Source organism: Ctenopharyngodon idella, chromosome 5 (genome assembly GCF_019924925.1).
Source record: "Ctenopharyngodon idella isolate HZGC_01 chromosome 5, HZGC01, whole genome shotgun sequence".
Taxonomy (NCBI): Eukaryota; Metazoa; Chordata; class Actinopteri; order Cypriniformes; family Xenocyprididae; genus Ctenopharyngodon; species Ctenopharyngodon idella.
In genome coordinates this window covers 25806761-25831007 of record NC_067224.1, presented here as the reverse complement: position 1 = coordinate 25831007, position 24247 = coordinate 25806761, and the positions used below count along the sequence as shown (strand labels likewise).

At 37.2% G+C, this 24247-nt stretch overlaps 1 protein-coding gene across 2 annotated transcripts; it reads left to right on the top strand.

Annotated features, from left to right (window-relative positions):
• The first annotated feature begins 103 nt into the window (after positions 1 to 103).
• stag2a (stromal antigen 2a) lies at positions 104 to 23724 on the top strand. Of its 2 annotated transcripts, XM_051895359.1 has the most exons (34): positions 104 to 365; positions 1005 to 1089; positions 1449 to 1524; positions 2090 to 2224; positions 2460 to 2556; positions 2640 to 2716; positions 2858 to 3062; positions 5107 to 5258; positions 5353 to 5426; positions 5542 to 5665; positions 5849 to 5947; positions 6054 to 6133; positions 6235 to 6342; positions 8464 to 8572; positions 10222 to 10339; positions 10450 to 10553; positions 11137 to 11229; positions 11531 to 11620; positions 11825 to 12028; positions 12122 to 12192; positions 12420 to 12507; positions 14659 to 14739; positions 14821 to 14913; positions 14994 to 15165; positions 15551 to 15678; positions 15966 to 16067; positions 16147 to 16295; positions 16874 to 17002; positions 17827 to 18032; positions 18136 to 18355; positions 18477 to 18569; positions 20072 to 20198; positions 20432 to 20509; positions 22293 to 23724. In XM_051895359.1, exons 2-34 carry the CDS (start codon positions 1052 to 1054, stop codon positions 22314 to 22316), a joined length of 3744 nt encoding a protein of 1247 aa, XP_051751319.1. In that variant the 5' UTR covers positions 104 to 365; positions 1005 to 1051; the 3' UTR covers positions 22317 to 23724. The 2 variants fall into 2 exon arrangements, with proteins under 2 accessions (XP_051751319.1, XP_051751320.1); XM_051895360.1 differs by lacking the exons at positions 104 to 365; positions 1005 to 1089; positions 1449 to 1524 and having other exon boundaries at positions 2095 to 2224; positions 2388 to 2556.
• The last annotated feature ends 523 nt before the right edge of the window (positions 23725 to 24247 follow it).

Sequence of the window (24247 nt, the reverse complement as noted above, 5' to 3'; positions counted from 1 at the left end):
TCAGAAACTATATATTCCATTCAAATGCAAACCATGTCCAGAAATTAGCTGTGGTAGTCCCATTATGTGCTTGTATGTATGTATGTATGTATGTGTGTGTGTGTGTGGGTGTGGGTGGGTGTGTTTGTGGATACTAGTGTGTGTGGATGCGTAATAAGTGTGTTTTGGGTTTCTCGAGGCTGTGTTTTACTCCTGTCCGCCCACAGCACCAAACTGTCTCTTCCACCTTCGAAACATTAACAGAACTGAGCCAGTTACACTTGGATCATGTTTTAATGTCTTAACCGCGGAGCGGAGGTCCGGTTCGGTTCCGTTCGGCAGCGGCTCTGGGCGGGTTTTATGCAGCTGGACTCACGCTGAGGGAGGTGAGGGAGGAAATGGCGGCTGATTTTCATAAATATCCGCGATTTTGGAAACAAATAAAATAAATAAAAGACATTTTACTGTGAGTTCGTGGGGAGATTATTTTCCCAGAGTCGTTCATATGTCACAGTTTCAGCCATCAGTTTGAATATTGAGAATTATTGAAACATTATAATGTGCTACGTGTGAAGAAACGTAAAGTTGTAATGTGGTTTTGCAGTTTTACATTGTTTTGGTGGGTTTGGGGCGGTTTTAATGACTGTTATAGGAGCTGGAGGCCTGTTAGCATGTTAGCATGCTAGCCCGTGTTTACGGAAATCAAACCGAACATTAAAAACCCAATAAAATCTCACACATTACACGAATACATAGAGATTTTATGCGTTTAACTGAATTTTTATAATGCTTTATGATTAGATGTTTCGTACAGTAATGGCAGCAGATGTTTGATATTTATTATTAAAGTAACATAAATAAATACCGTCCTTCACACAAACGCATGCGTTAGTAACCTCATTCAGTAACTGCATCATGAGTCGTTATGGTTGTTTTAAAAAAAGATATTTTAAGAGATGGTTTTCATACTGCTGTGTTTTTATTTTATTTTATTTTTTTTATTTGTGTGGGTCTGTCTACTGCAGTGTGGGGACACTTATAAACTCCAGAAGAGACAGAAGATGTTGAGAAAATGATAGCAGCTCAGGACCTTCAAACAGACTTCTACCAGTAAGTACCAGACACACACTAACTCACTCCTTCTCCAGCCAGACAGTGTTTGTGTCTCAAAACCTAGTGAGCTGCCTAACCTTGACAGTATTTATGAGAATCATAAGCACATTTGAACAAGAAGTCCAGCATCTGCTACATTACTATTTGCTTATTATGTACATGTGTTACCTATAACAATACTAATATATTCATGTTTGTAGGGAAACTTATTAAACAACAGCTTGGGTGTTTGCACATGGGTGCACACAGAGTACATATGAGCTCTGTATGTACATTAAAGCACCTGTTTAACACACACCCTAATTACTTTCACCTCCACTTACACACTTCTGTAATCACTGCTGCGTTTTGTTTAGGGAAGGACACTCTCGGCTCTCAGACACCGATCTTGAAGATCTTGAGGGTCGGAATGGCAAACCTGGAAAAGGGAAGGTACATATCATCCAATAAGATTTCAGACATGCAATCAGTTCTCTTTCATCAGCCAAACAGCTTTCAGATACACTGTAAAACAGATATGAGTAGGGCTGCATGATTAATTGGAATAAAACTGAAATCACAATATAGTTTAGTGCGATTGAATTAAATGAAAATATGCGTTTCATGTTTCAGAGTGAAGTGTGGCACTGTTTTCATTCACACACGTGCAGCTCATGACCTGGTGTTTTCAGTGTCTCGGAGTGGCTTGGTTCACAGTAAATGCTTCTCCACGCAAACTCTATCTCTTCATGTGCTTCGCTTATAACTTCCTTATCTAGTTATGAGATAACTACTTATAATAAACAAGTAGCTGTCAACAAAAGAGAAGCTTTGAGGGCTTATTTTTGTTGTGTTCTGCCAATATAAATGCTAAGTGATTTAACATTTAAAAGAAATTACGACAACCATAAATGTTGATAATATTGTAATTTATTGAAATTATTTTGCATTGAAATATTACAATACAGTACTAGCTTGTTTGATGGAATTTTCCTTTCTTTTGACCACTTGTGTCTAGAAGGGGAAGAAGACCCTTGGAGAGAAGTTGAAGGGGTCAGAGGTGAGAGGTCGGGTAAATGGCCACCATCAGGAGAATGACATGGAGAATCTCAGTTTGTTTGAGATTGTCAAATTGGGCAAGAGTGCCACACAGGTACCAGCGTGCACACAAACATCTTCAGATACACAATGATCTCGCACTGTATTCATTCATAGATTCTGTGTCAAAGTGCTCGGATGTATCATCGCTTGAATCAGTGGTGTGTGTGGTTAGTTATTATATCCAGGCCTAACTGCAGCGTGTGCTTTCTGTGTAGGCTGTGTGTGTATGAAAGAAGGTTTAACTGAGGTAGTTTGAGCGAGTGTGTGTGTGTTCTCTCTCTCTGCAGTCAGTGGTGGATGATTGGATTGAGTCATATAAGACCGACAGAGACTCTGCCCTGTTGGAACTCATCAACTTCTTCATCCACTGCTCTGGTTGTAAAGGTGTGTGTTTGTATGTTCTCTAGGTGTAGATAAGATTGCACGCTTCAAGTGAATGCATTACTAAATGCGTATGTTTGTTGTAGGTGCTGTGAGCTTTGAGATGTTCCGGCACATGCAGAATTCTGAGATCATCAGGAAAATGACGGAAGAGTTTGATGAGGTTTGTTAATGTGTGAGTTTATACCACAGGCATTTACATAGGAAGAATATATGATATGTAAAACAGTGTGTGTGCTGAGATGAGGAGATTAGCTACTTTAAGTGAGTATGTGTAAAAAGGTGTGTGCGTATGTGTGTTTAGGACAGTGGCGATTATCCACTGGCTATGGCGGGTCCTGTGTGGAAGAAATTTAAATTAAGCTTGTGTGAGTTCATCTCGGTCCTGGTCCGACAGTGCCAGTACAGCATCATCTATGATGAGTACATGATGGACACGATCATCTCTCTCCTCACCGGCCTGTCCGACTCACAGGTCCGAGCGTTCAGACACACCAGCACCCTGGCAGGTGGGTGACCTTGGGCTACGTAACATGCAATGTTCAGAATAGCATACTTCTACTTCTTCAGTATAGAGTATGTATATTGATATTATGACTTGCACAACTGTTCAAAAGATTGGAGTCTGTAATATATATATATATATATATATATATCTAAAAAAATTTTTTTTTTTTTTAAAAAGAAGTTGATACTATTATTTAGCAAGAATGCATTAAATTAAATAAAAGTAATAGTAAAAACATTTAAATAATAACAAAAGATGATTTTTTTTTTATTTTTTTTTTCAAATAAATGGTGTGTTTTTTTTAACTTTCTATTCATCAAAGAATCCTGGAATGTACAAAGAATGTATCACAAAAGTATTAAGCAGCACAAAGCATAAATCATAAGCAGTGTCTCCGAACAAGCCGTCCACAGATTCTGTACAAAGTGATGTCACTTTGTACAGGCTCTGCCCACAACTGTTGATGGACACTGCTGTATTAGCATAGACCAAGTTGTATACAGTCTGCCATTGTCTCGACGCCGGAGCAGCTGTAGTGACAAGATTGTGTCGTAAGCGATTGAGGTGTTTTGTTGTTAGATGTAAGAGTAAATATAACAGTCTTCATTTACTCCCAACATCTGAGGCACAGAAGACGCAGTGAATTTATTTTATTTTTGAATGGAATGCGCCACAGATCTTTTTTTTACAACCTTGTGTGGATTTGACAGTTTAAGCACAATAAAACATAAAAGAGAAGTTAGTTTAATACTCGCACGACATGCCTTTCTGCGCGTGTGCTCTCAGAAAATGATAAATTAGAAGTTTAAACTGATATAGCTTTAAAATGCATGCACTTTAATGATGAAGAAGAACTGCAATGTCCCTGAGTGTGATCACGATATACATAATCAAAACCAAGCAGACGTCTTGTTAGTATTTGGCAGAGTATCCGATGCAGGCAGGAGCTGTGACAGATTCTGGACAGGGGGTGGTGAGCAGCATCTCATTTGCATTTAAAGACATGCATGAAAACAGCATGTTTTTGCTAGCACTCAAAAATGGGTATACAACATGGTATAATAAATGATCTGTGAGGAATTTTGAGCTGAAACTTCACAGACACATTCTGGGGACACCTGAAACTTAAATTACATTTTGTAAAAAAAAAAAAAAAAAGGGCATAATCCCCTTTATCTAATTTGGTTATCGTGAACTAAGAATGAACAATAAATCTACAGCATTTATTAATCTCCTTTAATGTTATTTTCAACATTTACTAATACGTTATTCAAATCAACATTTGTCAACATTAGTTAATGCACTGTGAACTAAGATGAACAAACAATGAACTACTGTATTTTTATTAACAACAAGTGAGTTGATATAAAACCTGCCTTATGTCCAATTTAAATGTTTCTCCAACTAATTTGTAGCTATTTGATTATTAAAGAAGTTAGATTAATTAATTGATTATTAATTTATTATTTATTTTTGGCTTTGGTTTTTTTAATTTTTTTTTTTTTTTCTGCATCCCTACTTAATACATTTGCTTAATTGCTTAGTCTTGGTTACAGTATCTTACAATGCAATGCGCTTAACTTCACTTTACATTTCTAGTGTGATAAATGGACCAGAATATAACATATTCTTCCTGATTTATTATTTAGTTGGACTGCCAATAGTTAAGGTGTTTATTCACAAAAAATGTAAAATGCAAAATAAATAAATAAATGAATAAAATAAAATCTGAGACAGTAACTAGATGCTAAATATAACATGCAGTGTAAAGAGGTTATGTGACAACAATGTAGCAGACTTCTGTTTGAAATGTTTATTGTTGTAAAATACATACTGTTTACCTTTTTTTTTTTTTTTTTTTTTTTTTTTTTTTTTTTTTTTAAACAGGCAGCGTACATTGTGTAAGCAGTATTCTAATATTATATTCTAAGCATGAACATACTGTCATGTCATGAATATTGTGATGCAGGATTCAGTCAGGGTGTTCTTATTAATAAATGTATGAATTGTACACCCTAACCCTAAAGTTTTTCACTGTATTTCAGCCATGAAACTGATGACTGCTTTGGTGAATGTTGCTCTAAATTTGAGCATCAATTTGGACAACACACAACGACAATACGAGACAGAACGCAACAAGAGCATCGGGAAACGAGCCAATGATCGCCTGGAGTTCCTGCTGCAGAAACGCAAAGAGGTGATGCACATGCACACACACACACACACGCACACATACATATTCTAAAATGAGAAAATAAACCTGATTCAAACATCGATTCTATAATTTTTAGCTCCAGGAAAACCAGGATGAGATTGAGAACATGATGAATGCCATTTTTAAAGGAGTATTCATTCACAGATACAGGTAAGGAAATGTCTCAGAATTAACTAAATTAACTGACTGATTCAATGAATAAATATTTCAAAATAACTACACGTTCTTTGAAAAGAGCTAATTTTTTTCATGTATGTGTGTGCAGGGATGTGATTGCTGAGATCAGGGTTGTTTGCATTGAGGAGATTGGTATGTGGATGAAGATGTACAGTGAGGCTTTTCTTAATGACAGTTACCTGAAGTACGTGGGCTGGACCATGTATGATAAGGTATCACAAACACATTCACTCAGATTGATTGTTATATACTGGTCAAAGCTAAACAAATAAACAGCATGCTTATGCTTACTCTGAAGGAGCTTTGAAACAATCTGTATTGTATAAAGCACTATATAAATAAAGGTGACTTCACTCGACTTGTCTCATCCATTTATGTTATTTTTCTTTCTCCAGCAAGGTGAGGTCCGTCTGAAGTGTCTTACAGCTCTTCAGGGTTTGTATTATAGCAGAGAACTCAACGCCAGACTGGAACTCTTCACAAGCCGTTTTAAGGTGAGTGTTTCACCAGAATACTTGATATGGCAACACCAACTCTCAATTTATGATTCTGAAAAATGTATTTTCTTAATGACAGTTCTCTCCTTCTCCATCTCTGTAGGATCGAATTGTGTCCATGACTCTGGATAAGGAATATGATGTTGCTGTTCAGGCCATTAAGCTGCTGACGCTGGTTCTGCAGTGAGTTCAGCATTGATCATTCATCATTCACAGTCATACTCTTTTCTTTTTTTTATAGATGTGTCCATTTAATCTGTGGGTGTGTTTGTTTGTGCACACAGAAGTAGTGATGAGGTCTTGACTGCTGAAGACTGTGAGAGCGTCTATCACTTGGTTTACTCCGCCCACCGACCAGTTGCCGTGGCAGCGGGGGAGTTTCTCTACAAAAAGTGAGTGCTACATTTTTTTTTTTTATTCCACAGCACAATCTGTGCTTCATTAAATACCAGCGTGATTAAACACATTTGCCACATTATGCCAAATGTATACTTCGGCCGTCTGCATTACACGAAGGTGCACTGTCCGCATGACATAATTTTCATCATCAGGACTAGGGTTGCAGAGGGGCGGAAAGTTTCCGGTAAATTTCCAGAAACTTTCCACAACCTGGGGAATTTTGGAAATATTCCAATTTGGAAACTTAACAGGAATTTACAGGAATTTATGGGAATTTCTGAGAATTTATGGGAATTAATTGGAAATTTTGGGAAATTTATATAAATGTATAATATTTATATAAAATGTATCATATACAAACATAAATATAAACATTTTGTTTGGTCATGACATGAAATTTCTTTTTTGCATTCAATTAATTCTAATTTAGTAAATATGTAAAATAAATATTTTTATTGCAGCAATTGTTATGTGTTATTTATTTCAGTGTCACATGATCCCTCAGAAATCATTCTAATATGCTGATTTGATACTCAATTATTGTCAATGTTGGAAACGGTTGTGTTGCTTAATATTGTTTTGGAACCTGTGATACTTTTTTCAGGATTCATTGATAATAAAAAGTTAAAAAGAACAGCATTTATTCAAAATAGAAATCTTTTCTAACAATATCACTTTAATATCACTTTTTATCAATTTAACACATCCGTGCTGAATAAAAGTATTAATTTCTTTCAAAAAAAAAAGAGGAAAAAATTACTGACCCCAAAATTTTGAACGGTAGTGTATACTGTTACAAAAGATTTCTATTTTAAATAAATGCTGTTCTTTAAATTTTTATTCATCAAAGAATCCTGAAAAAAAATATCACCGGTTATAAAAAATATTAAGCAGCACAACTGTTTCCAACATTGATAATTGAGTGTCAAATTAGCATATTAGAATAATTTCTGAAGGATCATGTGACATGAAGACTGGAGTAATAATGCTGAAATTTCAGCTTTGCATCACAGAAATAAATTATATTTTAATATATATTAAAATAGAAAACCATTATTTTAAATTGTGGTTATATTTCACAATATTACTGTTTTTTCTGTATTTTTGATCAAATGTGCATGTTATGGACTGGGGGAATGCACAGTGCATGCAGGGGGTGTGGCCTCAATAGCCCTGCAGTAAGTAGTGTGCTGTGTGAATGTCAGGGTAAAAATTCAACTGAAATTGCATTAAATCTGGTTGTTTTAACCAAAATTATGCTGCAAGATGTTTTTTTTCAACTACATTTAAGTACCCTGTTATAGGCTAACCTGCAATTTTGCAAATTCCCTGTTTATTCCCATTAATTCCCATATATTCCCGTTAATTCCCATGGAAAGTTTCCAACTTTGAAAATTCCCGGAATTTTGCAACCCTTATCAGGACGTCCACGCGTAGCCCAATTTAAGGCCTGGGTATACTTCATTTTCCGCATTACGCGCCGTCTTGCGCACAGTTGAATGTGCAAATTAAACTCCTTTGGCCATGAGTGTGGAAAAACGCATTCAGCATGTGTGCAAATCTAGTGGACTTTTTTTCAAGCGCTCAAGTCACTTGTACATGTGCTGTTGTAGCGCACCATCCATGGGGACGCATAAGTTAGGCTGTGCGCGGACGTCCGCAGACCCCCGATGACGAAAATGATGTCACGTGGAAGTATACTTTGGCCTTTAGTTCTTATCCATAATACATCTGACTCTCACCCTGACTCACTGATTCCACTATTGGCGCTTTTCCACTGCGTGGAACCAACAAATGATACTGCGGTGGCTGTTACTGACTATTTAAATCTAGCGGGTTTGGTGTCTCTCGTGCTTCAAATCCAATGACGCTGGTAGTGACAATTCTCTCTGACCAATCAGTAATCTGCACGTCACATTTAGTGTCAGTACGGCATGCTTGGAACCTCAACCGAGGTGGTAATATTTAAGCGAGCCGTACCGTTCCGTACTGAGCTGTCCCATGCAGTGGAAAAGCACCAAAAAAGTGAGCCGTACCTCACCGTACCATGCAGTGGAAAAGTGCCATATATGGCTGTTTTGTGTAACACATGTGCATGTATGCTGTGTTCCCAGGTTGTTCAGTCATCATGGTCCAGAGGATGAGGGGCGGCCCAGGAGAGGCAGACAGTGTTTGAATGCTAATCTCATCAGAACAACTGTCTTGTTCTTTCTGGAAAGTGAGGTGTGCTTGATGTGCCTGTAATGTCACTTCTTAAAGGCACAATATGTAAGATTTTTGGATTAAAATATCCAAAAACCACTAGAACAATGTTATATATTTTGTTGACTTGTGTACTTGCATTATCCCAAATGTTTCCAAAAATGTTTAAATCCAGAGAAATCAGCTATTTTAACCAATGTAACAACCCGTGTCATTGTGTTGCCTGTCAAGGACGTTATAACCGAGTTGTCCTCGATTTCCGGTTTTATTTCGGTAGAAACCATCGAAACATCAAAGACTCTTTAATATATTATATTATGTATTTGTAACACCAAAAGACGCTTTAATATACTATGACATATAATATATTATGTGATTTGGAAACATAATAATATACTTATGTATTTGGAAACACCAAAGACACTTTAATATATTATGACAGGTGAGCAGCTGTTTGGAAACCTTTATTGACAGAAAAGTAATCATTGTTATGTAGCTCAACATGGTTAGTCTCTTTCTTGATTCTCGTTTTCTTGATTTACTGTGAGGAATATGTTTGTACCCAAAAAGTAAATCAGACTGCACTATTTTGTCAAGTGGCTAACATAGCAAAATCAGAAAGAGCTTTATTTGTAGTGACAATACAGCATTTTCTCCACTATACAAAATATTTTAAAATGAATTGCATGCCATTTAGCTATACAAGTCATCCAGATTTTAATAATATGCTATTCTAATATCGATTTAGCTTACCGCAGTGTGCAACAAGTGTCTCATACCAGCCACCTAGCGAATGCACAGAGTAACATTATAACACAACTTTTAACACACTCAAATGTATTTTTAGTATGATTGTTTTGACCAAGTAAAACAGAGCTGTGTTACCACACTTTTAATTTGTTGAATAAAGTGACCTTTATGAGTAGTAATTCAGCACTTGCGGCTGTTTCATTTGAATGAAATAAAGTAATGTGATTTTAAGTGATCAAACATAACTGTAACAAAGTTCAAGTTTAGGGAGGAAGAACCGAACCGGCAAATGTTAAACGTAAATTTAATTGTAAAATAAACATAAACAACAAAACGAAACGAGCGGCAGCGGCTGACTTCAGCATATATGCATAATTAAAGCTCCAGAGCCCCTCCATGGGACTTGAGACCGTTGTGTCGTGACTCGTGTAGGGGTGTCTCATTGGCATTTGCTCCACCAGCCTCGTTCCCCTCCCACGGCTCTCAGCCCCGCCTTGCTTCATACCACGGTAATGTTAATAAAACTTTAATACATTAGCTCATCCCTGAACATGATTTCTGCCTGAGTCCCGTCGGATTGCTTTCCATGGAGGTGAAGACGACAACTCCTATGATTCAGTTCATTCACGGCGTCAAGCTACGCCTTTGTTATTGTTTTGAATATGCGATGTCTAGCAGCGAAACTTACATACTGTGCCTTTAATGTCTCGTTATATAAATAATTGGACTGAACAGGTCTTAGTATTTCAATGAAGTATTTTCCTTCTCTAAAATGGCTGAAAATTGTATGAGATCAGACTGGTAGTAAGATTTAAAAAATAACTCTCCGCTTTCGCAACAAACACATCGTGTAGTAACTGAACAAACCATGAGAGGTTAGGTTGGTTTTTAAAGATTTTATGAATGTTTGTGTGTTTTAGCTCCATGAGCATGGTGCCTATCTGGTGGACAGCTTGTGGGACTGTGCGTCAGAGCTGCTGAAGGACTGGGAGAGTATGATCAGCCTGTTGCTGGATGAACCGTTCCCCGGAGAGGAAGGTACAAATGCACACATTTGTATTTCTCATAGTCTTTTGTGTCTGGACCAAAATTTGGCTAAAAATCGTTCTAACCTACACCACTTAAACACCATGATTTGTGTGTTTCAGCTCTCACTGATGCTCAGGAAACTGCTCTGATTGAGATCATGCTCTGTGCTGTCAGACAGACTTGTGAGTGTCACCCACCCATCGGACGAGGCTCTGGTAGAAGGGTAAGACACAAAAACATTTTGATTTTGCTATAATAGTGAGGACGCCCCGTGCAGTGGGTTTTTTAAATGTAAAAAAGTTAACATTATAATTTAATAATTTCAATCATTTTAAACTCAAACTTCCTTTGAAATGAAAGACTTCTTTCTGGTGACATATGCCAGACGTCTCTAATCATTTAGTCTGCTTAAACTCCACCCCTTTCTTATAATCAACTTCAAGCTCGCATTCAGGTCTGCCTCCATCCAGTCAACAACTGATAGAAAGAACCAAGTCCCGTCCTATATTTTTTCTTTTTTGATAATCAGTTTCACTGGGATGTACATTACAATATGGAAGATGCGATCTGATGCTACTTTCATTTCATTTCAACTTTAAAGCATGATTTGGCTGATTTATGGTTGATTTCTTTTTTCTATTTTTATTATTTTTTTGCCATTTCACTTTATTTGTGGAGGCATTTTCAAAACTTTGGACCTCACAAGTGTAGTCAAACCTGTGTACACACAAAAGTATTTTCAAACCATTATTTACATTATTTACTGTCATTATATTCTCATTCTGCTGGGGGTTTTTTTGGCACAGGTTCTGACAGCTAAAGAAAAGAAAACCCAGCTGGATGATCGAACAAAGATCACAGAAACGTTTGCTGTGGCCTTACCTCTGTTATTGGCTAAAGTAAGTGATTCTCTTTGGTGTGTAATGAATCAAAAGAATAGCAAACAAATGTAAACGATTTTTTTTTTTTTTTTGTGCATGTTTTGGGGTTTTCAAAAGAGCAAAAGAAATTTCATTGCAATATTAATTGGCTTTTTGGATATAAAACAACATGGGTATATTCCAACCAAATGTTTCAGGCCACCTGAATCAGAATGCAAACCGAATGATTTCTGAACAGATTTCTCTCTCTCTCTCTCTCTCTCTCTCTCTCTCTCTCTCTCTCTCTCTCTCTCTCTCTCTCTCTCTCTTTCTCTCTCAGTATTCAATGGAGCCAGAGAAGGTCACCAATTTGTTGCAGTTTCCTCAGTATTTTGATTTGGAGATCTATACAACCGGTCGGCTTGAGAAGGTGATTATGCTCATTCAAAAAATAAATAAATAAAACTTTCATATTGTGGCACATAGTAATCACTTCAACATGAAGAAAGTTTCCAAAAGTACTAATGTTTTTTTTTTTTTAATAACATGAATAGACATGAAGTCAAGAAATGATTGATTGTTATTGATCTGTTATTGTAGTACTGTAAGTAATAATTACGCTCATGTCCTGCAGCATCTGGATGCTCTGCTGCGTCAGGTCCGTGATGTGGTGGAGAAGCACACAGACACCGATGTATTAGAGGCATGTTCTGTGACATTCCATGCACTGTGCAGTGAGGAATTCACCATCTATAACCGTGTAGATATCGTCCGCAGCCAGATGCTTGATGAACAGATTGACAAGTTCCACCGCTTGCTGGAGGACGTCTTGCAGGAGGTTAGTGTGTGGTAGTTTTGTGTGTGTTTGTAGTTTAATAACAGTTCTGTGTAATTTTCCCAGTTTGAGTTCGAATGGTTTTGTTTCTTTAAGGGGGAGGAGCCTGATGAAGATGACGCCTATCAAGTTTTGTCAACACTCAAAAGAATCACAGCCTTCCACAAGTAAGAACACATACTCAAAACTGAGAAATAATTGAGCTAAAACCGAGAAATAGTTAAGCTAACTTGCTAAAATCTTAAAGGTCTTAAAACACTGATTTATTTGATAAGCAAATTATTATTTCTTATTTATTCTTTCGTTTTTTTTGTTTTTTGCGAAATAAGATCTGGACATGTTTCTGTGAGACCAGAGAAGTGTCTTCATCATGTGTGTGTCTGTCTCCCTGCAGTGCCCATGACCTTACTAAATGGGACCTTTTCACCAGCAACTACAGACTTTTGAACTCTGGCCTGCAAAACGGGGATATGCCTGAGCAGGTACTGACTACTAACCCAGGGGTTAACTCATTTTAACAGCTATTCTGCAGCTAAATGATATCCCAAATCAACTTCATGCTGCCTCAATAACAAAAAATGAAGCACATGGAATTTTCCTTTCTTTTTGTTTCCCAGATGCATTTAGATGACATTTGCCTACATAAATTGGTAATTCAGGAATATTAAAGGGGACCTATTATGCAAAATTCACTTTTGCATGGTGTTTGGACATAAATGTGTGTTGGCGGTGTGTGTACACAACCACACTATAATGATAAAAATCCAACCACTCCTTTTTTTTAATCCCCATAAATCATAAGCAGTGTCTCAGAACAAGCCATTTACAGGTTCCTGGCAATGTGACGTCACATTAGCCACAGGCCCCGCCCACAAATGTTGACAGACACTGCCATTTTAACATAGAACCGCCCTGAGAGAGTTCACAGCGAGTTGTACACAGTCCACCATTGCTGCACTGACGAGAACGTCTAAGCGTTTTAGGTGTTCTGTAGCTGGATGGATTAATCCACATAGCTCTCTCAATTTACTCCCGAAATCTGAGCCACTGAAGACGAGGTGGATTAATTTTGTTTTCGAAGAAAATGCTCCCTCAACTCTGATGAAATTCGTTTATGTCTGCGCAAATCATTTCACACTGGACTGCTTTGTGAACGATTTTCAATACAAAGGGACAATACAAAACATAGCTTGTGCTAAAAATTTGTTACTCAAGGATAGATCAGTACAAACTGTTCTGATCCAGCTTACAGTCTCCAGAGTGATACTGGATATGGCAGTAATGAAGGTGAGAGCACTTTATTACAGTTCATCGGAGTTGATTTACGGATATAAAGTTTACCAGTTTATTAAGCACCACCCGAAAAGGCATAAGGTCTTTATATATTTGTTTACTGTAAGTTGTGACGAGTGTTTCTGTGTACTTCGCTGTGTATGTTGATGATAATGCAAGGGAGAGAGAGAGAGTTTATGGATAATATTTTAATGCACACTTGCACTGTGTTTTATTAAGCTCTTACAGTGACTTTCTAGAGTGAAAACAGACATATTTTGTGTGAAGTACAATAAACGTTATAAAACTCATCGGTAAACTGGCTTGTACTAATATAGTGGATAAAAACAATATAAGGACAATATAAGTTATAACCGTAATTAAACTAAACTATACCTGTTCTATCTCCATGCAGCATATATTCGCAGTTTCTGACATTATAGTGCGTCCTGACTGACTCCTGACACCGGAAAATGAGCTCTTGAAGCTCCGCCCTCTTAGGCTGAGCGCAGCAGCTCATTTGCATTTAAAAGGCACAAACTGAAACGGAGCGTTTTTGCTCACCCCCAAAAAGTGGCAATTTTAACATGCTATGCTGGTGTATTTTGATCTAAAACTTCACATACACACTCTGGGGACATCAGAGACTTATTTTACGTCTTGTAAAAGGGGGCATAATAGGTCCCCATTATTTAAGCAACAATTTTGTGAAGAAAAAGAGAAAACTATTCAGTGGTCTTGGCTTGATAACTGAACATTAACACAAAGTTAGGGGCACAAAATAATTTAATAACAGTCCAGCATCTGAGTCATACTCTGTAAGCATCAAATCAGTATTAAAGGGATAGTTCTGTTCACCCAAAATATAAAAATTCTGTAATCATTTACTCACCCTCAAGTTGTTCCAAACCTGTATGAATTTCTTTCTTCTGCTGAACACAAAAGAAGATATTTTGAAGAATGTCGGTAACCAAACAGGCCCAGGGATACCCATATTCTTCAAAATATCTTCTTTTGTGTTCAGCACTTTTTGTATTTTTTTTTTTAATACAAATTTAACTCTCATTTTTGCTAAAAAAAAAAAAAAAAAAAAAATGTTCCTTTTATTGTATTGATAATATTCTGTTTTTAGCTACAGCAGTAAGCAGTACAGATAACCCCTTTAATTAAAAAATTTTTTTTTCAAAAAATTCTATTAAACTTTTTCCTTAAACCATCCAACAGACCCTACTAGACTTCTCTACAGGCCATATTTGGTCATGTGGCCTGTGTGTTTGACTCTGCCCTAAACTCTTTGACCTCACTTCAAACACTTTCGTTGTTATTTAATTGTTTTGTTTTGTTTTGTTTTGTTTTTATAGATCGTGGCTCATGCACTCCAGTGCACTCACTATGTCATACTCTGGCACTTGGCTAAAGTCTCAGAGGGCAGTGCCAATAAGGTACAACACACACATGCATGCCCAGACCTGTGTGAGACTGTCATTTAGAGTGTTTAGGGTGACACATTTGTTCCATTTCAGGATGATATGGTGCTGTTGAGGAGGCAGGTGAGAGCCTTCTGTCTGATGTGTCAGAGGTACCTTAACAGCATCAGCACCGCTGTCAAAGAACAGGTGAGTCTGACACAGACCACGCATCCTTTCATGCATAGGGGATTCTTGGAAAATGAAATGTGTGTGTCTGTGTGTTGCAGGCCTTCACTATTCTCTGCGATGCGCTCCTGATCTTCAGTTATCAGATTGTGGCGTCGGGGCGGGAAGCTTTAGAGCCCCTGGTGTTCACTCCAGATGCATCTTTAGAGAGCGAACTACTCAACTTCATCCTCGATCACGTGTTTGTCGACCAGGACGAGGACAGCAGCACAGGTGAACAACAAAAAAATACAAAGTGGACAGAAGACTGTTCTGATCCACTTTAAAGTGGATTTGAGTGTATAACAGCATGTATGCAGTTTTTGTTCCAGAGGCATGATCAGCTGTTGATTTGTAATGCATAGTCATAATTTCTGCACAACTAACATCACCAAAAAAAAAAAAAAAACCATACACTAGCAGTCAAAAAATTTTTATTTTATATTTTCATCTTCGTTTTTATTTTATTTTATTATTATTATTATTATTTTTTTTTTTTAAATCGAATGAAAATGGAAAGAATGAAAAACGTACAAATTATTATTTTATTCTGCACAATTATTGGCTGCTTTTTCACTATCCAGTCCCAGTTCATTCATTTCTGGGGTGTGTCTTGCAGACGATGAGGCCGGTAAGATTGAGGCGCTCCACAGACGCAGGAATTTACTGGCCGCCTTCTGTAAATTGATCATCTACAATGTGGTGGACATGAAAACAGGAGCAGATGTCTTCAAACAGTACATGAGAGTGAGTCCCACACACAGTTGCTGTAACAGTCCTGTTTTTTAATGTAAAGATTTATTTTTGGTGTCTTGCCTTTATTGAGATAGGCTAGTAAATAGTAGACATGAAGTGAAGTGGGAGAGAGAGAGGTGGTGGGGGGGATGGAATCAGGAAAGATCCGTGAGCTGGGAGATAAACTCGAAGCGCAACCTTGCTACAAGTCGGAGCGTTGACCACAAAGCTATCGCTCCGACACAGTTCTCTGTGTTACTTGAAGCTTATAGTGACTCTCTGTCTCTGTCTGTGTGTAGTACTATAATGATTACGGTGACATCATTAAGGAGACCATGAGTAAGGCTCGTCAGATCGACAAGATTCAGTGTGCCAAGACTCTGATCCTCAGCCTGCAGCAGGTGAGATAGCGCTTCCTCCTTACACAGACCAGCTCTGCCAGCAACACTGAATAACAGAAGGCTGATGTGTGTATTTCAGCTGTTTAATGAGATGCTGAGTGATCTAGGCTGTAACTTTGATCGTTCTGCATCTGCATTCTGTGGGATTAAAGAACTGGCCAGACGCTTCTCGCTCACGTTTGGACTCGATCAACTTAAAACCAGAGAGGCCATTGCAATGCTCCACAAGTAAGAAAACTCAAACATTCTTGCTGTTAAGCCCCAACAGGGTTCTGGGGCTCAATCTGGAACCGTTGGATGGCGACTCCATCCACTTTCTTTCTCCTGTCTGTTTTTTTTTTTTTAATTTACTATAACTTCTTATAATTGCACCAAAAGCAGCTCTTGATTGCATAAAGATACTGAAACAAATTAATAAAAATTTGTGGTTGACTGAAATGGGTTTTTCAAAGGTTGATACCAATATCTAGAAAGCAGGATGGTCGATTTAATACAGAGATACACATAATATTAATAACATTAATTTAATGACAGCCTATAGTATACAGGAAGTTGTAATTTAATGACAGCATATAGTAGACAGGAAGTTGTACACAAACTTGCTGAAATGAAAAGAATATGAAATGTAGTAAAATTTTCAACTCTTAAATGAGAAGAAATGTGGGCTTGTTTTAAGAGAGGTTTACAGAACCTCTGACTGTCATACTGCTCTGTCACCAGCATCTGTGGAAAAGGGGTATCGGCATCCCCATATGTCTTAGTGACGGTCTTAAGTGTGTGTGTTTTTTTGTTGTTGTGTGTTTTAGGGATGGAATAGAATTTGCATTTAAAGAACCCAGTCCACAGGGAGAAGGCGGCCCTCCTCTCAACCTTCCGTTCCTTGACATCCTCAGTGAGTTTTCCTCCAAACTACTGAGGCAGGACAAGAAGACTGTGTAAGACACTCACACTGAGAATCCCTTGCTTTCTCAGATCCCTCAGAGACCCAAGCATTGATATTCATTATGTATTCTTTTTTTAATCCTCAAAATGTCTTTAGGAAGCCATTAGTTATAAAAAACTATTTTATTTAGGCAAAAATTCACAACTATTTTTGGACACAATAAGTGAAAGTTCGGAATTCACAACACAATCCAGACCAGCACACAATTGTATTTGAAAAATAATGCGTTTGAGCTAGTAATTTAAAATATTTGACCATTTAAATACTGTAAATTTAATCTACCACTTAATTTAAAAACATTAAGGCCCGGTTTCACAGACAGGGCTTAGCCTAAGCCAGGATTAGGCCTTAGTTCAATTAGGGTATGTAAGTAGCTTTTATAAACGTACCCGAGAACAAAAACATTACTGGTGTGTATCTTAAAACAAAGCAATGGCTCTGACATATTTTAAGATATGTCAGTACAAGTTGCTTTCAGTTAAAACAGCTCAAACATGCATTTTAGTCTGGGACTAGCTTAAGCCTTGTCTGTGGGGGATTATGTCAATGCGACATGCTGTTCAAAATATATAATTGTTCCAAAAAGAATTGTGCCAGCCATTCTTAACACTTTTGGAACAGACATATGAGATTTTTTTCCCACTAAAACTGTTGTTGTGATCAATTTCAGTGGTCAGCTACTGTTGAGTAAATATACAGATGTTGCAATTCTGCTACGTTGGGTCTCTGAAGGTTAACGGTGTACTGTCTTTTTAATGAGTTTCTCTATTGAAGTACATGTATGTTCGTTGTTTGATCTCTGACATCTCCCATCAGGCACCTGTATTTAGAGCGGTTTATGACCTTTCAAATGGCCCTGCAGAGGGACGATTGCTGGTTGCCACTCATCTCTTACCGGAACTCTCTGCAAGCGGGTGCTGATGATGATACACTATCTGTCATCAGCGGCATGAGCAGCAGGAGCTCCGCCCGCAGTCGCAGGAGCAAACCACCTGCCGCCAACAAGAGAAAACTGCCTGAGGGTGTGTGTGTGTTGAATCGTAATTGAATGATTAATTATAATCTCTACAGAGTTAAAACTAACTTTCTTTCATTTTCTTCTCTCTCTATCTGTCCGTATCTCAGAGGAGAGTAGCTGTAGCAGCAGTGACGTGAGTGCGTGGGTCAACCGAGAGCAGAGTGGCCCACACACTCCTGTAATGATGTCATCGCCCCACATTGTCTCCACTGTCCTGCGGGATGCAAAGAAGCTCCGCCCAGAGCAGGGGTACATGGGAGTTTACAGCATGAGCAACGAAACGCAACACACACCCCTGCAGCAGCCGCACCAACAAATGGACTACAAGTAAACACACACACACACACACACACACACACACACACACACACACACACACACACACACACACATTTATACACGTACTCCCTCTATTAGTAAAGAGTTGACTGAGAACTGTTGTTTTCAGTTCTCAGGTCGCGTGGATGATAGCCCAAAAACAGCAGCAGGACAGAGCAAGCCTGCAGTACAGCAAGATGAGAGGCCACATTCAGCACACCATGTAAGTGTACATCTACATACTTACATTACTGTTCAAATGGTAGGGGTCAGTACAATATTTTTTTTTTTTTAAAATAATTAATACTTTTATACAGCAAGGATACATTAAATTGATTAAAATTGACAATAAAGTAGGGATGCACCGATACCATTTTTTAAGGACTACTAAGGATACTTTTTTTTCTAGTACTCGCCAATACCAATACCGATGCGTATACATTTATTTCTCTTTTTTTTTTTTTTTTTTTTTTTTTTTTTTTAAGTGATGTTGCAGTTTTCCAAGCACAACACAGTGAGACTAATGAATGTAGGACAGCTTCTTTATTATTACTCTAATGAAAAAAGTAATAATTTTTATTTTTAAACTTAAAGAACAAAAAATTCACAGTGTCCAATAACCTTCAAAGGGCATAATTACATATATATATATATATATGTATATGTATATGTAATTGTTGTTATATAAAAAGAAATTTACAAACAAATTACAAACAATACAGCAAATACTATAGAGATACAAATTAAATAAACTTGTTTTTTCAGATACAGTAGGTTTATTTACCATGTATACATTCATGTAACATATTTTGTTGTTTTATTAACATTAATGACAAATATAGGCTACGGTCCCTTTAAGACCGAATCCATGGATACTGACACATATCCTGTTTTCACCCAAATGTTTACGTCCACTTAAGCCATAACCGACTGTATTTACGTGAGATACTCCACACGATGGACATTTTGACAACTATGTGTGCATTTGACCATTCAGGCGCGAGAACAACTGATCGTGCGCTGTCTGAGAGAACTGGGATCGCGCGCAAGAAAGAGAGAGCGCGAGGGGGAGCGCTTCTGGTTTGTGTCATTTAGCGTGATTCCGCCTATCCCGCCTTCACTTTTCGAATTGTGATTGAAAGCATGCAGTTCGCAATGTGTGTGTTGTCATCATTAATTTGAAGTATTTCCACACCCTTGAGGCTGACATTGTTTCTGCTGCTGCCGCCGGTGTCTCTGTGCACAGAAAATTCTGTCAGTACGAGTACAAGTACACGAGCTTGGTATCGGTGCATCCCTACAATAAAGACATTATAATTTTCCAAAGATTTCTATTTCAAGTAAAGGCTGTTCTTTGGAACTTTCTGTTTATCAAAGGATCTAAGTATTAAGCCGCAATGTTTCTTGAGCACCAAATCATCATATTAGACTGATTTTTGAAGGATCATGTGACACTGAAGACTGGAGTAATGATTCTGAAAAGTCAACTTTGCCATCACAGGAATAAATTAAATTTTAAACTATATTAACGTAGAAAACGTCATTTTAAATTGTGATAACATTTTAACAAAATATTTCTGTTTGTTTTTTTTTATCAAATGAATGCAGCCATGTTGAGCATAAGAGACTTCTTTAAAAAAAAAAAAAAAAAGTACCAACCCAAACTTTTGAACAGTAGTGATATCATTAGTAATACTTACTTTTTTTTATTTGCTTGTTTGCCAGTCGCCGTGGCAGCGGACTGATGGAGGATGACGAGGAGCCAATTGTAGAGGATGTGATGATGTCATCAGAAGAACGACTGGATGACCTTAATGAAGGCATGGACTTCGACACCATGGACATTGATCTGGTAGGAATCAGAGTTCAGTAAAGCACAACATTAACCAGTGAGAGCTCTTTCTTACCGAAAGATTCACTGTCACGCGATCAGGAGCAGAGTCACAATGAGTGTTGCTCAGATCTTCACATAGTCGTTCTAATCCAATCTCCTTTGACTACAGGGTCAATACACTCATACATAGAGAGAAAACACATTTTGTATGTCATTGTTTTTAACTTTACCTTTTTTTAATCCCACTAAAGCCTCCATCCAAAAACCGCAGGGAGAGATCAGAGCTGAAACCAGACTACTTTGACCCTGCCTCCATTATGGACGACTCGGTGAGCATTAATTCATCCGTCTGTTTATTGATTCATTTATTAATCCACTCAGTTTATTCATTAGTGGTGCTTGTTAGTAATCCCTCAGACTTAATTAAAATTAAATTAAAATTAAATAGAAATTAAAAGTGGGACCAGAGCGTTATGTGCTTTTTTAAATTTTGTGCCAGTAAGCAACCACCCAGAACACTTTAGCAACTGCACAGCATTGTGGTAGCAAATTTATGTTCACATTTTTTGCCACAAAATTCAAAAATCTGCTTTGCTCATTTGTTCTCTCTGTTTGTCCATTTGCTCTTGTCATTGTGAACTGTCAGAGAGACAGTCCCTCCAGGACTTCGCGGGTCTTTTTTCTGATTTTTGCGGCCTAAAATTAGTGAATTTGCGGCAATATTTGTTTTGCAGTGGAAATATACCACAGACGACATTCTTCTAATATTGTTACTACTTTTCTGACCTCGAGAACCATTGCAGGGCTCCAGACTAACATTTGAGGGCAGTAGCACCGGTGTCATTAAGTTCTAAGGTGGCACCAGCCCCTGATTTGGCAGTGCTGTAGGCGGCTGACAGTAAAGCACTGAGCTTGAGTTGAGATGCAGATAAAATTAACTTTTTTTTATTATCATTCATAATGTCTAAATATAAATTAATATATATTAAAAATTTATATTAGGGTGTGGAAATGGCTAATAAGCCAATAAGTGCTCCTCTACGGCCATCTACTACAGTGGTAATTTGTCTTTTTTTTTTATTTTATTTTTTTTTTAATTTTTTTATTATTTTAAATTATTTTTTAAAATGTTTACTTTCCTACATCGTGAAACTTTTAGTTTTATAAATGGGGACAACCTATGAAGGATGAACAAATAAAATTTTGGTCATCACATTAAAAATAACATTCAAATTGGATAATATTTAAAGCTTTGAAGTGCTGGGAAAAGTTGTGTGAAGCACAGACCATTTCTGCCACAAGTTATTTCTGTTAGTGTTACTACATTAAATCCGGTGAATGGACTTGATTTATGTTCATGACACACTGTTTCTCAGTGTTTCCACATCGGCACGGTTTGATCTGATATCTGTGGTTCAGCAGAGAATTATGCAGCAAATTCGAATGCTTCTCAAAAGATTTCACAGTGATGTTATTGATTTTGCAGCATATTCAAGCGCTTTCTTCACTGGATCTCCCAGCACTGTGAATTAATGGTGTCACATGATCGAGATCAGCCCGCTGCTCTGAGCTCCCGTAGCACTGTCTATTGTTGGTCCGAGCAGATAAACGGTCTGAGCTGCGCAGCTCAAACTAGTGTTCTGGATTCGTTCTGCTTTCGTTTTGTTTGTCCAGTGTAGCCCTTCTAGATAGTCTTCACAAGAATGCAAGGCTGTTGCAATAAATTCGGCAATTGCAGAATCGTGAAATCCTGGAGGGACTGGAGAGAGATGCTGTGGAAGAACGCAGCACTAATGGCCTGTCCACACCAAGAACAATAACTATAAACTATGAAGTGAACGACAACGATAAACTATGAAGTTTAAAATGTCATTGTAAAGGTATGGTCTCATTAGCTACATTTTGTGGGCAAAAAAGGTCCATTGCCTTTTGTCAATAACATAGCAATGCATTAAGCACACAGATCTCACACGGAAATCACTTTGAATGGAACCCTGTTACCATCATTAGAACCAACTTGCATATAGTTATCATTATAGTTATGTGAACAGCCTGAACTTTTTGCACTTGCAGTATTGGGGTTATAATGCGACTCTGTGTTTTGCCTTCCAGGTTCTTAATGTCTCCATGTTCTGAGATGGGTAAATGAGAGCAGCGGTGACATGTTTCTCCTCTTCTGATTTCACTCCATGGACTAAATGCACATGATGGTGCTGTGTATCGTTCCCTCCTGAAAACACACCATAACTTTTCATCTGTACATATAACAGCCCACTGGGCGACCGACAAACATTTACAGCATGAGATCAGACTTATGTATTCATGCTTTTTTGTAATGGAGGTTTAAAAATAGCTGTTTTTTGTAACTCCTGGAGGAGTTTTGATTTTTTTAGGTAATTTTGTAAAGACAATCAGTTGTAAATGACTTTATAAAGGGTGATTGAAATCTAAAATTTATAACTTTCCTTAAAGGGTTTAGACTTGCAGTGTCTGTTTTCTCCCCAGTACTTCTCTCTCTTGTTTTTGCTTTTTAACCATCACTCACAATGTTTTTGCTTTCCAGAAGTAGGTTAAACCTCATATTGTGATGATATTCCTCACTCCTTACTTGTATATGGTGGTGGTTGGCTGATTGAGAGTTTTTTGTTTTTATTAGTCCTCTAAGAGCTGATTGGCTGAAACTTTGAAAGCCTGCCCCTCCCTCAGATTTAAATTAATTTCTGAAATATATATATATTTTTCAACTTTAAATTTTAAAGGTCTATCTGCATAAAGAGTATTGCCCCCATTTTCAGAGAAAAGCTCTTTCTGTAGAATAAAGAATGTCTTTTTAAAGGTTAGAATTAGGTATTATAATATATATATATATATATATATATATATATATATATATAATTATATATATATATGTATTATTATATATGTATTATTTTGTTTTACACAAAATGTGTAATATAATGTGAATCATTGCTGGTTTATATTTAAGTTAATGTTTTTATGTTTGGTATCCAACCTACTGTTTCAATCATGCTTCATCTGTCCTGAGAGAATAACTGATGTTTAATTCACTTTCACAAGCTCCACTGTGAAAAATTCTATAATCTTTCCCCTTTGTGTAGTTCATTGAGGTATGGATTCAGATTGTGGGTTGTTTTGGGGGTTAGCTAGTTGAAATCATGAATGGCTTGTTAATCAGAGCGAATCATGACGATTGTTCTTGTGGTAAGAAATCTTGGCAAATGTAACCATGATGATTGTATGCAGGGTAAATGCATTTCTGCAAGGAGCTTTTGTTCAGGATTGGAAAGGAAACTTCTTTTTTATATGCATTTCACACATAGTTGGTCATTTGTCCCACTTTGATTTTAATTTCCAGTTCTGCAATGTCTCCTTATTTCCAAAAGTGTGTGAGTGTATGTATTTTAATGTATTGGACTGTACATAAAAACCAAGATGTTTTATTCTATTTGCAAGATGTCAGTTGTTTCATTTCCTATGTTTATGCATTTATATTTGGATACAAAATAAACCTTCCTGATCTTTAGCACTGCTTTTTAAATCAGCAGCTCTCAAAGAGAAGACTGTTTGCCAAGTCATCACATTTTACTGAAAGGCTTGTTAAAATTGTATTCTGTAAATGCTTTAATGAAAAATACTGGAACTCAAAATGAATTTTATTTTTTGTCTTTGTTTTTGTGTCATAGATAAAATACAAACTTTTGTTATACAAATCACTGTTGCTTCATTGATCTCTTCCTATGAACCATGAATGCAACTGTGACACTTTCTGGGTCATGATGAACAAGAAGGTCAGTGTTCTACAGTGGCTAATCAAAGCCTTCATTCACACAAAGAATCAATGACTGAACACACATCTGACCAGAACAAATGACAGAGATCAGTATTAACACCGCAGCGTAACAAACCTCTACTGAACATGAGGGGTTAGTTATTTTTATGCAATAAAACTTACTCTTTTATAGAACTTTACAATAATGTTGTGCGCCTTGGATGAAAAAAATTATGTCTACAACTCCGGTTTCAGAAATAAACACGGAGATAATAGT